This window comes from Astyanax mexicanus, chromosome 12 (assembly GCF_023375975.1).
Source record: "Astyanax mexicanus isolate ESR-SI-001 chromosome 12, AstMex3_surface, whole genome shotgun sequence".
NCBI classification, from domain to species: Eukaryota; Metazoa; Chordata; class Actinopteri; order Characiformes; family Acestrorhamphidae; genus Astyanax; species Astyanax mexicanus.
The window spans coordinates 2,379,836-2,397,242 of record NC_064419.1 but is presented as its reverse complement, the minus strand read 5'-3'; the positions used below and the strand labels follow the sequence as shown (position 1 = coordinate 2,397,242).

General features: G+C 35.4%; 1 protein-coding gene across 1 annotated transcript in view; it reads left to right on the top strand.

Annotated features, from left to right (window-relative positions):
- Window positions 1-17,407, top strand: part of tafa5l (TAFA chemokine like family member 5, like) — a 76,678-nt gene that overhangs the window by 22,182 nt on the left and 37,089 nt on the right. Inside the window, exon 3 of the mRNA XM_022670620.2 lies at window positions 4,466-4,615. Within this exon, the coding sequence (XP_022526341.2) occupies window positions 4,466-4,615 (150 nt within the window). The remainder of the gene's footprint in view (window positions 1-4,465; window positions 4,616-17,407) is intronic.

Below are 17,407 nucleotides of genomic sequence, written 5' to 3'. Positions count from 1 at the left end.
TACATCAACTTACCCTCACCCCCGTCTCACTACAGACGTGTGAAACGTGGCCTAAATCTGCACACAAATAAAATCTTTAATGAAATAATCCCTCCGATTTAACATGACCCATTAGCTTAGCATAGATAAACGTTTGAAACTTGCTATAATGCTATATAAACAAAATGCTAAAAACAGTTTTCCTGGCAAAGTTTGCTCAGCTGACTCATTTGCTGATATTGCCTTGTGTATTATACTTTTATATCATATCCTTTATAATAATTATGTGCATCGTGAATTACATTTATTTCTTTACTTCTTGTGTCCTTGCCGTTCTGTATAAAATGCAATGCTGTGTAAAAACTGACATGCTTTCCTGAAAACTGAAAAGTGCAAATCCATCAAAATTGTACTTGGAACTGAATAAATGCAACCAGTTCAGTTATAGTTGCTTCTCGTGTTTGTGAAGCTGCCCTGTCATCATCACGTATGTGGGCTGCTTCTCTCTATATACTTAACATCTATTGGTTTGTAGAATTTTGTTAATTGGTTATACAAATTTTGTATATATATTGTGCAGTTACTATAGTTGCTTCTCAGTCATGTGGAGTTGTTTTTCGTAGTTTAAAGGGTGGATGAGTGTGATGAGAGTTTCTATAGATGGGACTGTGCGTCGGCCTCAATCAGCCTCTGTGTGAACTGTTGACCAAGCATCAGCAGTTATCCTCTTCATCATCATCATCATCATCATCATCATCATCATCGTCATCATCTGCTGCATTCACTCTGCTGCCTTTGCATTTCAGCAGAGCCTTGAGCAAAAGAGAGAAAGAGAGAGAGAGAGAGAAAAAGAGAGATAGAGAGAGGGGTAAAGGGGGGCCAGAGTGATGAGAATGAGAAAGAGAGAGAGAGAGAAAGTGAGATAGAGAGAGCCAGAAAGAAAGAGAGAGAGAGACAGAGAAATAGAGGAGAGAGGGGTACAGGAGGGCCAGAGTGATGAGAGAGAGAGAGAGAGAGAGAGATAAAGAGAAGGATAGAAAGGGGTAAAGGAGGGACAGAGTGATGAAAGAGAGAAAGAGAGAGAGGAGAGAGGTAAAGGAGGGCCGGAATGATAAGAAAGAAAGAGAGAGAGAAAGAAAGAGAGAGAGAGAAAGAGAGAGAGGGGAGAGAGGTAAAGGAGGGCCAGAGTGATGAGAGAGAAAGAGAGAGAGAGGGAGAGAGAGAGAGAGAGAGAGAGAGAGAGGGATGAATGTAAAATGTGATGAATAGCAATAAGCTCGGCGGCTCTGCAATCAGCCTGTGTTTAAGCGAGGGATGAGGAGTGGCGTGTGAACGGACGCAGTGATTTCTGACGCTGGGTTTGGGCCGCAGGTTGATTAAAGCTGTTAGAATACACCGGGTCACACTGTGGGCTGTGGCCTTCTGCGCGCCGCCGGCTCCTTCTGTCTGCTCTCCGGCTGGAAGCGAGGGATCTGATTGGGGCTTTATTCGCACTGATCAGCCTGAATTACGCTGCCCTTGAGAGTAGCGTCCTCTGAAAGCCAATCTCCAAAGTATGAGTTTTTTTGTTTTTTTTGGGTGATTCATCGCCGCTCTCCGCTCTTCTATTACAGATATAAAAATCTATTTTCATCACACCTCTCTGTTGGCCCTTCAACCGGTATCAGAGAAGATTAATTAATGCTGTAAATCAGCTTTTTTACCACCGTCTTTAATGGCCAGGCCATAGAAAGAGACCCACTCGAGCCCACTCGTCTCCAACACTGAGAAAAGAGACGAGGAGAATCAACTTCGGACAAGAGGCTTTTTAATTCGGGGCTGAATTACGACCCCCCACCCACACCTCGCTGGGATCACTGAATCATTTTAAACTTTTAGTTTCTAATCACCATCAGAAAGCCTTTTTTCTTATTTTAATTTTTTAATGATTTTATTTATTTTGTTTATTTATTATTACCTTTATTTATTTATTTTTATTATTTTTTTATTTTTATTTCATTTATATTTATTTTAATGTTTTACATTTTCATTTTCATTCTTGTTCTTAGTTTTATTATTCATTAAACCACTTCTTATCATTTTTAACATTTTACTTTACTTTTACTATTATTTTACTATTATCTATTTACTTATTTACAAATTTGTTTCCTTTTTTAAAAGTATTTTAGATTTTTTTTGTTTTACATATATATTTTTATTAAATGTTGATTTAAAATTAGTACTTTTTTATTTATTTATTTTTTACTATTTATTTTTTTATTATTTCTAATCTAATTTATTATCAAATGGGTTCAATCCCTTTGATGTTGTAAGTGCTCAGCAACATTGTAAATGAGGGTCACCCTCAATGTTTTTCCTGAGTGAAAATAAAGGTTGATTGATTGATCTATTTATTATTACTTTTACTTATTTTTTTTTATTTTTTTTTGTATTTTTATTTTATTCGTATTTTATTTTAATGTTTTTCATTTTCATTCTTGATCTTGGTTCTATTATTCATTTAATCACTTCTTATCATTTTTAACATTTTACTTTACTTTTACTATTATCTATTTACTTATTATATTATATTTTATACATTTTTTACTTTTTATGTGTCAAATTTTCAAGTTTTCTTTTTTTAAGTATTTTAGATTTTTTTACATATATATTTTTATTAAATGTTGATTTAAAATTAGTACTTCTTTTATTTATTTATTTTTTTTTCACTATTTTTTTTTCTATTTTATATCTTATTCGCAACTCCGCTTACTCTTGAAACTTTATGAATTTTCTCATTTTCTGCAAATAAATGCTCTAAAAGACAATAATCTAATATTTTTTATTGGGAATTTGAGAGAAATGTTGTCTGTAGTTTATAATATAAAACAACAATGTTCTTTTTTTACTCAACATATACCTGTAAATAGCATAAGAAACTGATTTGATGTAAAACGAAAAGAAAAACTAATTCATCCAGCATTAATTGTCTATTCAATTAATAGAATCTATATATATATATATATATAATACTATATAATAAAGGATCTCTTCAGCTTATCTTATTCAGAGACTGCACTGGAAGCGTCGCTTGAGATATCGACACATGCGACCTGTAGCAGCTGCTTGTGTTTAATGGTTTTATTGTGTCACAAATTATTACTGCAGGGCTCACAAACAACAGTTTATAGTCAGCGAGGACAAGATAACCTGCTCATCTCGCTGTATTGTTGCATCGGAGACCCTTTGTTCTGAGCTCCGTGAGTCACTCTTTAATTTTGTTCTTCGCCTCAGGTATTGTCTCTGCATTAGAACGGCACAATATATTGTTAGTTAAGCATTATTGCAATATTAGTCTCTGCAAAACGAGTGCTAAAGTGATAAACTGTGGAGATCTGCATGTAGTGGAAGCTGAGCGAGGTTCCTGTGTGGTGGAGGATGTGATGTTTTAGCAATGTGTTTGTTGTATTTGCCTGAGGGGCTTTTTTATTTGTAGCTGCTTCAGGATGGTGGAATTATAGCCAATGAGAATTTCACTATTACCCTGAAATGCTAAAAAATAAAAAGTCATTTTCATTTCCAGCAACTTTAGTTTTTGAATCAGTTTCTATTCTATAAATGAAAAACAACATTTCTCCCAAATTCCAAATAGAAATATTGTCATTTAGAGCATTTACTTGCAGAACACGAGAAATACCTTAAATAATGCAAAGAAAACAAGTTAATAATTATAAAGTTTTAAGAGTTTAAAATCAATATTTAGTGGAATAACCCTGGTTTTTAATCACATCTTGCTGGTTTTCATGCATCTTGGCATCATGTTCTCCTCCACCAGTCTTACACACTGCTTTTGGATAACTTTATGCTGCTTTACTCCTGGTGCAAAAATTCAAGCAGTTCAGTTTGGTGGTTTGATGGTTTGTGATCATCCATCTTCCTCTTGATTATATTCCAGAGGTTTTTAAAGTTGGTAAAATGAAATAAACTTGTTTTTAAGTGGTCTCTTATTTATGTAATATGTATAAAAATAATATATATATATATATATATATATATATATATATATATATATATATATATATATATATATATATATATTTATACCACAGTTCCATTATCGCTGTTTATTAAAAGATTTAAAGAGTTAAAGAGGGGGAGATATATAGGATATACAATCTGTTTGGTTATAAACACTCTGCCAGTTCTGTTTGTAGCTGTCCTGTTGCTGTTTGGCTTGTAAGCGCTGCATCCTTGCTAGGTTACTTGGTTACCTGTATGTGGCGGAGTAATACATGTAGAGCTTCGGTTAGTTACAGTGCATTACTGGCTGATAATGGTATTTATAGGACACCTCTCAGCCAATCACATTGCAAAACTAAAAAATCGTTAAGTTTACACTGAAATGAATGACACCTCTTTTAAGTTTATGGCTTCTTGAAGTTTCTAACTGCTCATGTATCTTTGTGTGTGTGTGTGTGTGTGTGTGTGTGTGTTTGGTCACTCACAGGTCAGCTGGCGGTTGGCACGTGTGAGATTGTGATGTTGAACAGAGACAGCAGTCAGCCTAAGCGCACCATCGCCAGGCAGACCGCCCGCTGCGCCTGCCGGAGAGGGCAGATCGCGGGCACCACGCGGGCGCGGCCGGCATGTGTGGACGGTGAGTTAAACAGAACAGTGCCTACAGTAACTCACTGAGATCTGCTTCTGCTGTCAGAACCTTCAGAACCACTTAAACCCTTTAGATACCAGACCTTAGGAGTAGCTGTTAGCGTCTGAAGCTAAAAGCTTATTGCTATAAACTAATGTGCATTATTTTTCAAATTTCTTTTGAAAAAGTTCGTTTTTTTTAAGTAAATTTAATTTCAGATAAATTTAAATAACTTCAACTCGGTTTTAAGACTTAAATGTTACACAGAGTAAATAAGTGAACTGAACTTCAGTCAATCCTTTCTTTTAGTAAACTTTACTTCATTTCTGCATACAATATTAGGTAATAAACACAGATACCACAGCAGCACCTTAACAACCACATGGCAACAAGATAGAAACCAACATGGACACCATAGAAACACCTAACAACTTAGTGCTAACAAGCACTAACACTATTGGAACAACCACAGACACCACAGCAGCATGTTAGCAACCACTTAGTGAAACCACAGCAACAACCATGGACACCACAGCAACCATCTAGCAACACATTAGCCATGACTTAGCAACACTATCGCAACTACCACAGCAAAACCTAAGCAACCACATAGCAACAACCACAAATACCATAGCAACCACCTAGCAACACATTAGCAACGACTTAGCACTAAAACTATCAGAACAACCACAGATACTACAGCAACACCTTAGCAATGCCATCACAACAACCACAGATACCACAACAACACCTTAGCAACCACATAGCAACACTATAGCAACCACCATGGACACTGTAGGAGCCACTTTAAATAATAGGGTATTTACAATATAAAACACAAGATTAAAACTATGCTAGTTTACCAGTATAGAGCCATTTTTTGTATGAATGACCAGAATTTTTACATCTTAACAATCAAAATCAACCAATCAGTGCAAACCAAACTCAAACATGTTGATTTAAAATATGAATCAGTATTTAAACGTATTTCAGTTCCGTGCAGTTTGCTATTGATTAAATGCATTTAAATAATAACATGATTATTAAATGTAAAGCGACTTTATTTGCATTTATACTGACTTTTACATGAAGACATAAAGTATCTAATGCATGCATTTTATTCTCACTGGCAAATACTGGCATTCACCCACTTTTACCCACATCACTATCTTCTGTTAGACTTATTCCTGTAAGCATTAATCTCTGAATGAAGATTAAGCCTAGTCTGGGATTAAACCGCACTGTAAACGGAGATTCAGGTCTGAACAGCCCTTTAAATACAGGATTAGGCTTAATCTGTGTCTGAAAAGCCACATTCATTACCCAGTTAAAGCACAGAGCTGCCGAGTCGGGGTTTACAGGGCTTTTGTGAAGCACAGAGAAGCTAAAGCTGTGCAAATCTCTGCGCTCTGTAGTTCAGGACCGTTTAATAAACAGAGTGAAATTTATTAATTATTAATGTCAGCATAAATCAGGATATGAAACGAAGGCAATCTGTTTAACTAAGGAGAACTAAAGGTGAAAGCAATATCAGTGTTATTTAAAAACACAGTTTTCATGCATCTTGTCATCATGTTCTCCACCACCACCAGTCTTACACACTGCTTTTGGATAACTTTATGCTGCTTTACTCCTGGTGAAAAAATTCAAGCAGCAAAAATTCTGATCAACCATCTTCCTCTTGATTATATTCCAGAAGTTTTCAATTTGGTAAAATTAAGAAAAAAACAAATTTTAAGTGTTCTCTTATTTTTTTTTTTCAAAGTTTTAAACTCAATTTTAGGTATAATGGCCCAAAATAAATGGCTGATAATTCGTCCAGTCTACTTTTTTCTATTATGTTCTGGGATCTTTTGTGACCTCCTGGATGAGTTGCCCATGCCCTTTTGGAGTAATTTCGGTAGGTCACTCCTGGGAAGATGATGAATGACTTTTACATTTTTTTATACAATTAAAGTATAATAAATATACACAAAAAAAAAAACACAAAAGTTGTTCTATTTTATCACTCTTTAAATATGCTGATTAATAATAATGTGGCTACAAGTTCACTTTAGTGCACTTTAGCGTAATAATGCTTAGTGTATTTTAATCTACTTTTTTTTACTAGGGTTTATTTGAAAGTGGTACATTGAATTGTTTTAAATTTATTAAATGACAAATTATGAACAAGTTAAGAACTTTAACTTTGTCACAATAATATGGTAAATTGATTTCAAATCCTAATTAAATATCTTAATATCTTATATTTTGGGTCTAGAATGAGTTTTTCTGCTTTTTTCAACCCAATTTCTCCATCTGTTTGAGCGGTCTCTGAGTGAGAAATGATTAATATCACATCTCTCCACGGTTTTGTTGTTTTCCTGAGATAACTGCCACTTCCGGGGGAGTTAATTACGGCACGCTGAGAGGCGGGAAGGTGTAAAACAGGAACGGATAAACAGGAAGACGACAGACAGGACTGATGGTTCTGATGCTCTGATTTCAGTATTATTATTATTATAGTCCTCGCACAGAACAACCAAACCCACACACTCTCAGATTAGACTCCTTTACACACACACACACACACACACATGCTTCACACCCCTCACACCTCAGCCTCACACTCAGCCGAGCTTCTAAAAGTCACTGTCGGATTGTGTTGTGTCTCGTAGCGTCACTTTACTTTGTGCTGAAATTCACTGAAAAGTTACTTTATTTCAGTAATTCAGTTCAAAATGTGAAACTCATATATTATATAGCTGTATTAAAAACACAATGATCTATTTTAAGCATTTATTTACTTTATTGTTAATGATTTTTGTTTATTATAGTGTCTCAGAACATTAGAATATTATATAACACCTCTTTTTGGTTCTTTTGGCAGTATGGGCACTGTGCCAAGTCCTGCTGGAAAATGAAATCCCCATCCGCTGGTGTTGATCCACTGTGTTTTATTATTATTTGTCTAAAGTCTAAAGTCAGTGCAGTTTTGTTTTCCCACAGAATCTTACAGCACTTCATATCTTACAGCTTCCCTCTACTGATGATAACTTTTATGTAGGATTATTTGTGGATTTCATTTTCCAGCAGGACTTGGCACAGTGCCCACACTGCCAAAAGCACCAACTGGTCTCATATTATATTTTAATATTCTAAGACACAGATTTTTGGGTTTTTTTCTGAATCACTATTATACAATTATATTATATTGATATTAAATATATTTACATTAGAGTACAAATATACATGCTTATTCTTCCTGTCTTTTGTAAGTAGCACTCTTCTAGTATATACTTCGCTGGGTATAAAAATATATTTTAATATACTGTGCTACAATTTTTAGCATGTTACAATTTACATTTACTTTCATTGTTTTAATTATTATTAGTAATTTATTTACTTTCTAAAAAGTTACACGATACATTGTCCTTTAAGTGAACTACTGTAACAGTAGTTTTTAACACACTTTGCTAAAAATGTACAAAAGTATATTTGGAATTAAGTATTTTAGAAGTATATTGAATTACATTAAAATGAAAGTGTATTTCATAGTATTTTTTTTTTAAATACGCTATATTGTACTTTTTAAAAAAGTACAATCAAAGTTTACTTTCAAACATTTGATGAAAGCATGATATTAATGTATTTTTAATATATTTTAAATTTTTATACAATTATATTATATCGATATTAAATATATTTACATTAGAGTACAAATATACATGCTTCTTGTTCCTGTCTTTTGTTAGTAGCACATTTCTAGTATATATTTTGTTGGGTATAAAAATATGTTTTAATATACTGTACTACAATTTTTAGCATGTTACAAATTTACTTTCAATTGTTTTAATTATTATTAGTAATTTTATTTACTTTCTAAAAAAGTTACATGATACATTGTCCTTTAAGTGAACTACTGTAACAGCTGTTTTTAACACACTTTGCTAAAAATGTACAAAAGTATAAGTATAAGAATTAAGTATTTTAGAAGTATATTGAATTACATTAAACTGAAAGTGTATTTCATAGTAGTTTATTTTTTTTAAATACGCTATATTGTACTTTTTAATAAGTACGGTCAAAGTTTACTTTCAAACATTTGATGAAAGCATGATATTAATGTATTTTTAATATATTTACATTAGAGTACAAATATACATGCTTCTTGTTCCTGTCTTTTGTAAATAGCACACTTCTAGTATATACTTCGCTGGGTATAAAAATATGTTTTAATATACTGTACTACAATTTTTAGCATGTTACAAATTTACTTTCAATTTTTTTAATTAGTATTAGTAATTTAAATTACTTTCTAAAAAGTGATATGATACATTGTACTTTAAGTGAACTACTGTAACAGTTGTTTTAGCAAACACACTCTGCTAAAATGTACAAAAGTATTTTAGAAGTATACTGAATTACATTAAACTGAAAGTGTATTTCATAGTAGTTTATTTTTTTAAATACACTATATTGTACTTTTTAAAAAGTACGATCAAAGTTTACTTTCAAACATTTGATGAAAGCATGATATTAATGTACTTTTAATATATTTTAAGTAAATACATACATCTGTTAGTATATTTACAGCATGCTTAGACATTTCTCAGTATGTTTTAAATACAATTAAATATATATATATTTTTCACCGTGGTGAGCAGCGAAGTGATGCTGCATTCATTAACCTGTTTACTTTCTGAATGAGTTTGTGTTTTTTTGTGCTGATTTATTTTCAATTCACAATCAACAGAAACCCGGCGCGACGTCATTTGCATATCATGAGTGACAGGGTAAACAATGTTTAATCCGAAACAGCAAATTTCCATGAGACGAAATCAAAACACATCAAGCTGTTGAGACCGAATCATCACAGGAAGTCAGGGAGGCGTTTTCCTGCCTCTGGAATTATAGCTTTTATTTATAGGCACCTGCAATTTCACCAATTAGAAGCATTGTTTATAACTAAACAACTTAATACAAATTACATACAAAACATAACACAGCTCAGGGTACATGCAGGTATTGAGAAGCTTAATTTAAGATTTTCTAAAGCTTTTTAGGATGTTTTAATTCCATTCAGAGACTAAATGAGCACTATTTAAAACACAACGTTAATATTAATAGATAGAGGTGGAATGACATATCGATATTGCGGTATATCATATTGTTTTCAATACTGTATTGATTGTCAAAAACTAAAAAAAAAAAGTATTTCTTATGAATTATTAGCTGACATCTAAAAATGTAAGTCAGACATTGATTCATTTTGTGTTTTGTTTAAACTCTGTAAACTCTGTGTTGTATTGTGAGATTCCCCTTTTCTGATTGGATAAAAATTAAACTTCAAAACACAATATATTGCCTTGCTTAATATTAGCGCATTCAACGAAATAGTAAAATTAAATCAATGAATCTCTAATTAAACAGATTAAACAGTTTTACAGTAATATATGTGTGTTCAGGCTCCAAGTGGTCTGGCAGACTAAGGTACTGCCACTATGATTGAGAGATTGCTGATCACTGATTCGAATCCTGGTCATGCATCTTGCCATCAGCTGCCGGAGCCCTGAGAGAGCACAGTTGGTCTTGTTCTCTCTGGGTGGGTACAGTACAGTAGATGGCGCTTGTCTTTCCCCTTATCAGTCCTAGGGTGACGTGGATCAGTGCAAGGCTGCATCTGTGAGCTGATGTATCAGAACCGAGTCGCTGTGCTTTCCTCCGAGCGTTAGCGCTGTGATGTTACTCGGCAATGCGTGCTAGTCTTCACTGAGTTTATGTTGGGGGGGTTCTAATGACTGGGTTGGGTAATTGGCTTTGTAAATTTGGGAAGAAAATGGATTAAAAAATTGGCATAAAACACTTTACATCAAAAAACATATCAGACTTTTTTATTTGAGTAAAAGAACATTTTATCACATAACCAGAAATTATAACATATTGAATAGCATAGAGCCTCACAGTGAGTCACTCTTTTTCAGTTCTTCAGTTCCTCAGGGCGTTCTTCTCTAGTCTGCTCATGTTCTGTGGACCTATTATCATTATTGCTTAATCCATCATTTGTGTTTAACACGTGAAAAATAGAAGCTTATTCTGAAAGGAGATGTTTTGGAAAATGGACTTTTGTGGAATGATGATATATATAATCATTAGGAGTGAAAAGGGGGGAAAACTATATTTCAGCCGTCAGAGCAACAAAACATAATTAGAAGTGCCAGCATTTGATAAAGAAATATAATGGTCTGAAATTAAGGGTTACGGCGGAGGTCTTCGCCCAGTCTTTCTCTCTCTCTCTCTCTCTCTCTCTCTCTTTCTCTCAGTCTGATCACATGATCAGGGCCATCGCTCGGTCAGACAGGCGTATACTGCCTCCATAACGCCGCTCCTTTAGCTCCTCAGTGAGGACGTTAGCGGCTCTTTGTAACGCCAAGACCAGCGTAATTAACTAAGAGACCAGTATAATTACAGCAGGAGGAAATTGATTTTTATTGGCTTTTACTGCTGTCTTCATGCTCCATTAGGGGAAGGCCATTAAAGCCTGTTGATCACATGGTCTTCTTCTTTAACAACACACACACTTACACACACACACACACACACACTATTCTATACAGTGTCATATGAGGTCAGTGGCATTCAAAATGAGAATATCCTTGTTTCTACTGTACATCTACTGAACATATAGGACACTATCTGTATCTGTTTCTCAATAATACATACATTACTATCCTTCTTTCACCCTGTTCTTCATTGGTCAGGTATTATTTCTGTGGCCGGATCAGACACAGCAGTGCTGCTGGAGTTTTTAAACACTGTGGACCCTATTTTCACTGGATTATAAGGCACACTATCAATAAACATCAATTTTCTGGTCTATTTTCTGGTATACTTTTTGCAACACTAGTAAGGAAGAAGGTTGTCGCTATTTTTGCCTTATAATTCAGCTGGTCTCGTCGTTGGGTAGTGATGGGGGGGGGGGTACTAAGTAAACTAAAGCTAAAACTAAAGTTAAGTGAACAAAACTGTAATTCGTATTTTCTTTAAAGTCAACCGAGCTCCTGATGTTGATCTATACTCTAATTTTCTCTCCTGAGAACTATCCTGTTTATTTGGGTATTTGAGCAAAGCGCTTCCATTAATTTACAGTAAGCTTAGATTTCCAAATGTCCACTAAGGCTTGGTGCAGCAGCATTAGCAATAGCATTAATGACTAACCGCATGCACTAGCTATCGTACTGGAACCCTGAGAGTTCCGGTAAGCCAGGACGATATTAGCTAGCTTGTTTTAACATGGTAAAGTAGCAGGCTACAGTCTGATCTACTCGCCTTTGACTGGTGAAAGAGCTAGCGCTTAGCATGGTTAGCGGCTATTGCTAATATTGCTCCAGCTTTGTGCTGGAGAACTAAACTGAAACTACTGTATAATGCTGTACTTAAGTAGAGTGGCTTTACTGCTCCTTAATACCTGACTGGTAGAATTCATACATAAGATGCATCATTTTTTTAAGTGCGGGAAATAAATGTATTATATATATGTGTGTGTATAGAGATTGGGAGAAATCTCACTAGCGTCTGTCTGTCCACCTGTTTGTTCCGGTCCGTTCGTCCGTCCCGTTTTCCCTCATTCCCCGAGTGTTTTTAGGTAAGGGTTTAGCGTGGCAGATGGTGCCAGGGGACAGATGGCAGACTCAGGGCCATGTCTCAGGGGGTGGGGGGTGTAGGAGGTGGGGGGGCTCTGGAGGGGTGCCTGGTTTTCCTCCAACAGGACTGAGTCAGAAGGCATAGCGGTGGAGGTGTGCAGGAGAGAGAGAGAGAGAGAGAGAGAGAGAGAGAGAGAGAGAGAGAGAGAGAGGGGTAAAAATGAGAATAGGAAACTGTGGGAGGCTAAGAAAAAAAGAGAGACAGGAAATGTGTGAGAGAGACAAAAAAAAGACAGAAAGAGATACAAACATAATATACAGCTCCGGATTTTTTTAAAAAGAGAAAAGAAAGAGGGAAAATGAGACTGAGAGACAGAGAAAAAGAGCGAGAGACAGAAAGAGAGTGGGTCAAACAGGTAGGGGTGGGAGGCAGGGAGAGAAAGAAAGAGAGAGGAAGAAAGATACAGAGAAAGACAGACAGAAAGAGAGAGAGGAAGATAAAGAGAAAGGCAGACAGGAAAAGATAGAGAGATAGAAGGAGAAATGGAGAAAGAGACTGAAAGACAGAAAAAGAGAGATAGACTGAAGTGTGTGAGAGAGAAATAGGGAGAGAGACAGATAGAAAGAGAGAGACAGAAAGTGTGAGAGAGAGAGAGAGAGAGAGAGAGAGAGAGAGAGAGAGAGAGAGACAGAAAGAGAGTGAATCAAACAGGTACGGGTGGGAGGCAGAGAGAGAAAGAAAGAGAGAGGGAGAAAGATACAGAGAAAGACAGACAGGAAAAGATAGAGAGATAGAAAGACAGACAACAAGTGTAAGAGAGAGAGAGAAAGAGACAGATAGAGACAGAGATGGAAAGAGAGAGACAGAAAGTATGAGAGAGAGAACAGAGAGAGAGACAGAGATAGAAAGAGAGACAGAAAGTGTAAGAGAGATAGAAAGAGAGATAAAAAGAAACAAAGTTTGTGTGAGAGAGAAATAGGAACAGAGACAGAGATAGAAAGAGAGACAGAAAGTGTGGGAGAGAGAGATAGAGACAGAGACAGAATGTAAGACAGAGAGAGAGAGAGAGAAAGAGAGAGAGGTATATATAGAGAGAGAGATGAGGTGCTGTGTTCTCACAGAGGTGGATTTAAGAATCTGCTGTGGATAAAGGAGTGAAGCAGGAGATGAGCAGGGAGACGTGGGCGGGGCTATGACTCAGATCTTTCTCAGAGCTCCTGAGATGTTCCTCATGATTGGCTGAGGCTCCAGCGGTGGATCAGGATCAGTGGGAGGGCTTCCCTCCTCTGAGGAGCATTTTTATATTCATGCTGCGTTAGTCTTTTATCCCTGAATGACTTTATTTGCTTTATAAATAAATAAATATTTCTCAATCAGTCTTTTTTTCATTTCATCTCTCAAGATGAAATGTTCTTTAAATTGGTTCTTTTTCAATCACTTTGTAAACTATGTGGAAAAGAGAGGAGACAGAGAAAGAGAGGATGATAGAGAGACAGACAGAAAGAAGGGAATGTAAAAGCGAAATTGATGGTGGGAATCCCAGTCAAAAGTTTCTACAGCCAGTCCGGACAGAAAAAGGACAGGTAAAAATTCGTATCCATTTTTTTTTGTTTGAAAGTAGTTTATTTATTTACAATAGAAAGCTTTTTTTGTTTTTGGACTGATTGTGTCCTTCTGATCCCAAATAGCAAGGATAATTTTTAAATGTTAAAATAGACTACTGTCTCCATATAAGGAAATTGTTTTTTGCAAAAAAAAAAAAAAAAAAAACTTCCTGTAAAAAGATAAATTTTTGTTTTTATACTTGTTTGCTTCTACTAATCTTAAATAACTATATGAAATTAAATAAAATTAGAAATACAAAATTTGATCACAAGCCATTAAACCAAACTGAATTTTTGCACCAGGCAAAAGCAGTGTGTAAGACTGGTGGAGGATAACATGATGCCTAAAGATGCATAAAAAACATTGTGATTAAAATCAGGGATATTACACAAAATATTGATTTCTGAACTCTTAAAACTTTAAATAAATGAATATGAACTTGTTTTCTTTGCATTATTATTTGAGGTCTGAAAGCTCTGCATATTTTTAATCTGTTATTTCAGACATTTCTTATTTTATGCTCATAATTAAATGCTCTAAATGAGAATATTTTTATTTGGAATTTAGGAGAAATGTTCAACAAATGATCAATTATTCAGTTCATTTATTAAATTGAATTTATGTATAAATCCAAAGCTCTTTAGGTGTAAGAAGTAAAGTAAGGGTTGTTAACGGTCAGGTATAAATGAACTGCAGCTGGTTTTGGGATAAGGAAAGGAAAAACGCAGGAAATGAGTCTTTTTTTAAACAGGCAGAATTCTTCTTCCATTTACACGTTTGGAAGTAGAGCACGCTGCCTGTGTTTGCGCCGGAGGCTCGTATCTCCCCGGGAGCTGCACACTAAACGCTAAACTGGCCGGTCCTGCAGCAGCAGGAGCTTCACCTCCGCAGTGCTGGGATGAAGACGAGGTGATGGATCAGAGCCTGCGGTGCATTCTGAAATCTCCACACCCTGCAGTTCCTGTGACATGATTAGAGCTCGCTGAAAACCCGAGGACGACAAGGCGAGCATGTAGTCCATCATATGATAAATCTTATAAAACAGGAAAACCCACGTGACCTGAGCATCTGGCAGAGTAGACAACCAGGCCCGGCAGCAACAATGTGTAACAGTGTGTAATAAGCTATTAATAAAGTATTAATAGCTGTTAGTAGTGTTTTTCACAGCATTGTTTGCACGTGTTGATGTATAATTTCCAGAAAATGTATTTTTAAGCAATATGCATTAAATTATACTTTAGTGTGTTAATAGAAAATGTACTGCTCTGGAAAAAATAAATAAATAAAATAGTGTCATTTAGAGCATTTATTTGCAGAAAATGAAAAAAGACTAAAACAACAACAACAAAAAGATGCAGAGCTTTTAGACCTCAAATAATGCAAAAAAAAAAACTTTATTCATAAAGTTTTAAGAGTTCAGAAATCAATATTTGGTTTTCAATTACAGTTTTTATGCATCTTGGCATCATGTTCTTCTCCTCCACCAGTCTTACACACTGCTTTTGGATAACTTTATGGTGCTTTACTCCTGTTTTAAAAATTTAAGCAGTTCAGCTTTTCATGTTTGATGGTTTGTGATCGTCCATCTTCCTCTTGATTATATTCCAGAGGTTTTTAATTTGGTTAAATCAAAGAAACTCATCATTTTTAAGAGGTCCTTAAGAGCTGTATATGTGTAGTGCCAAATATATACATGTTAAAACATGTTTAAACAAAAATATATAATACAATTCATGGTGTTGCAGCATTTATGTTAGTCAGTAAATTAAAAAAGCTTAAGTTTAAATCCTAGTTTAGGTGCTTCCGCTGTCTGTGGAGTTTCAGTGAAGTTTCTCCAGCACTAAGGCTGGGTGCAGCAGCATTAGCATTAGCTGTTAACTGCAGCACTAGCTCTTTTGCTGTTCAGAGGTGAGCGTATTTGACTGTAGCTTGCATGATTACCATGTTAAAACAAGCTCAACTCAATGGGAAGAACTGGTAGCTCCCTGGGTTACTGGAACGTTTAGGCTTCTTCAGTCTAGCGTTATCGAGAAAGCATTATTTACGCTAGTGCTAATGCTAATGCTGCTGCACCCAGCCTTAATGCTGGAGAAACTTCACTGAAAACTCGCGCTTAGACAAAATATTAGAAATCTAATCTTACTGTCAATAAATGGAAGTGCTTTTCTCACCCAAATAAACAGTTTTCAGGAGAGAAATCTGTGTAGATTAACATTTAGTGCTCATTTTTAAGAATTACAGTTTTGTTTACTTAGGCGCTTCCTCCAGATTTCCTATTAGAAATGGAAACATGGCAAAACCCTTGCTCACTTTAATGTATATATTAATAATCCTTAATAGTGACGCTTAATAAGGCTTATAATTTGGTGCACCTTGCAATATTAGTGTGCCATCTTTTAAAAATAAAACATTCAGCGTTAATTCAACCTTAATATGATGTTGATTCAACTGAATTATATTTCATCACTGTATTCGCCCTGGAACCGGCCCTGCAGATTCTCTCTCTCTCTCTCTCTCTCTCTCTCTAGTGTTTTATAATTGGACGCTGGTAGTTATTTCTCCCGTCTGCCGTCATTTAGTACATATTGTTCCTTAAGGTACAACCGCAGAATAAATAGAACGTTCTCAGGACGTTGCGCTATTCGCTATTCTCATCTGAGACCAGCGATGGGCTGAGCAGAAGCCCCTTAACCGCCACTTAGTGTCTCTCCTGCAGCCGAACAGCGGCGTGTGTTCTAGATGCTTAAGTAAATCAGGCCCGAGGAATCCAGAAATATCCCCTCCACCAGGCGCGGCTTCAAACCGCTGATCTGCGCTCCCCAGGTGGCCTAGATGGAGATGTATTTTAGTCGCAAACCTGTTCAGGGCATGTTCAGGAGAATGTGCTAATTAGGCTGATTTGAGACACCCAGAAGTATTCAGACTCGTCTTCTAATGAGTGAATTTAAGCTATTTTAAGGTCCCGTTACTGAGACTAAAATAACATCACAATATTTAAAGGTATTTTTGCAATAACAATACTCTTGGGCGATATGACAAAACACAGAATTAAAAAAAAAATCTAGAATATTCTACTGCAAAAATTGTATTATTGCATCCAGTATGATATGGCAAACCCCATAACTGAGGTATTAAAAATACAAGAATTTTATCAGATTTGTTTGATGATTTTTATCATTTTCTGAGCTGCAGTAACTTTAAAATTTTCCATACGTATTTTTAAATCTATGTTTTACTTAAATCAAATTAAGAATATCACTAAGTACAGATAAATGTGCAGTAAATGTGCAAATATAAATAAAAACAATAAATCTAATTACAATAACTAAACATTTTAGTTACATTAAAGTTGAATGAACTCTTTTTAAGATTCCATTACTTAAACAATTGAGGTAACAAATTACCTTAATTTTTTTAAAGTTAATTCACTTTAGTCAGGCTAGCTCTTTGCCTTTCAAAGATAAAAGAGTATATCGGACTGTAGTCTATGTGTTAAAATTAGCTACATGGTTTAAACGGCTTACCAGAACACTCAGGGTTCCTCAGTGTGGCACTATTGGGTGGCATTTACTC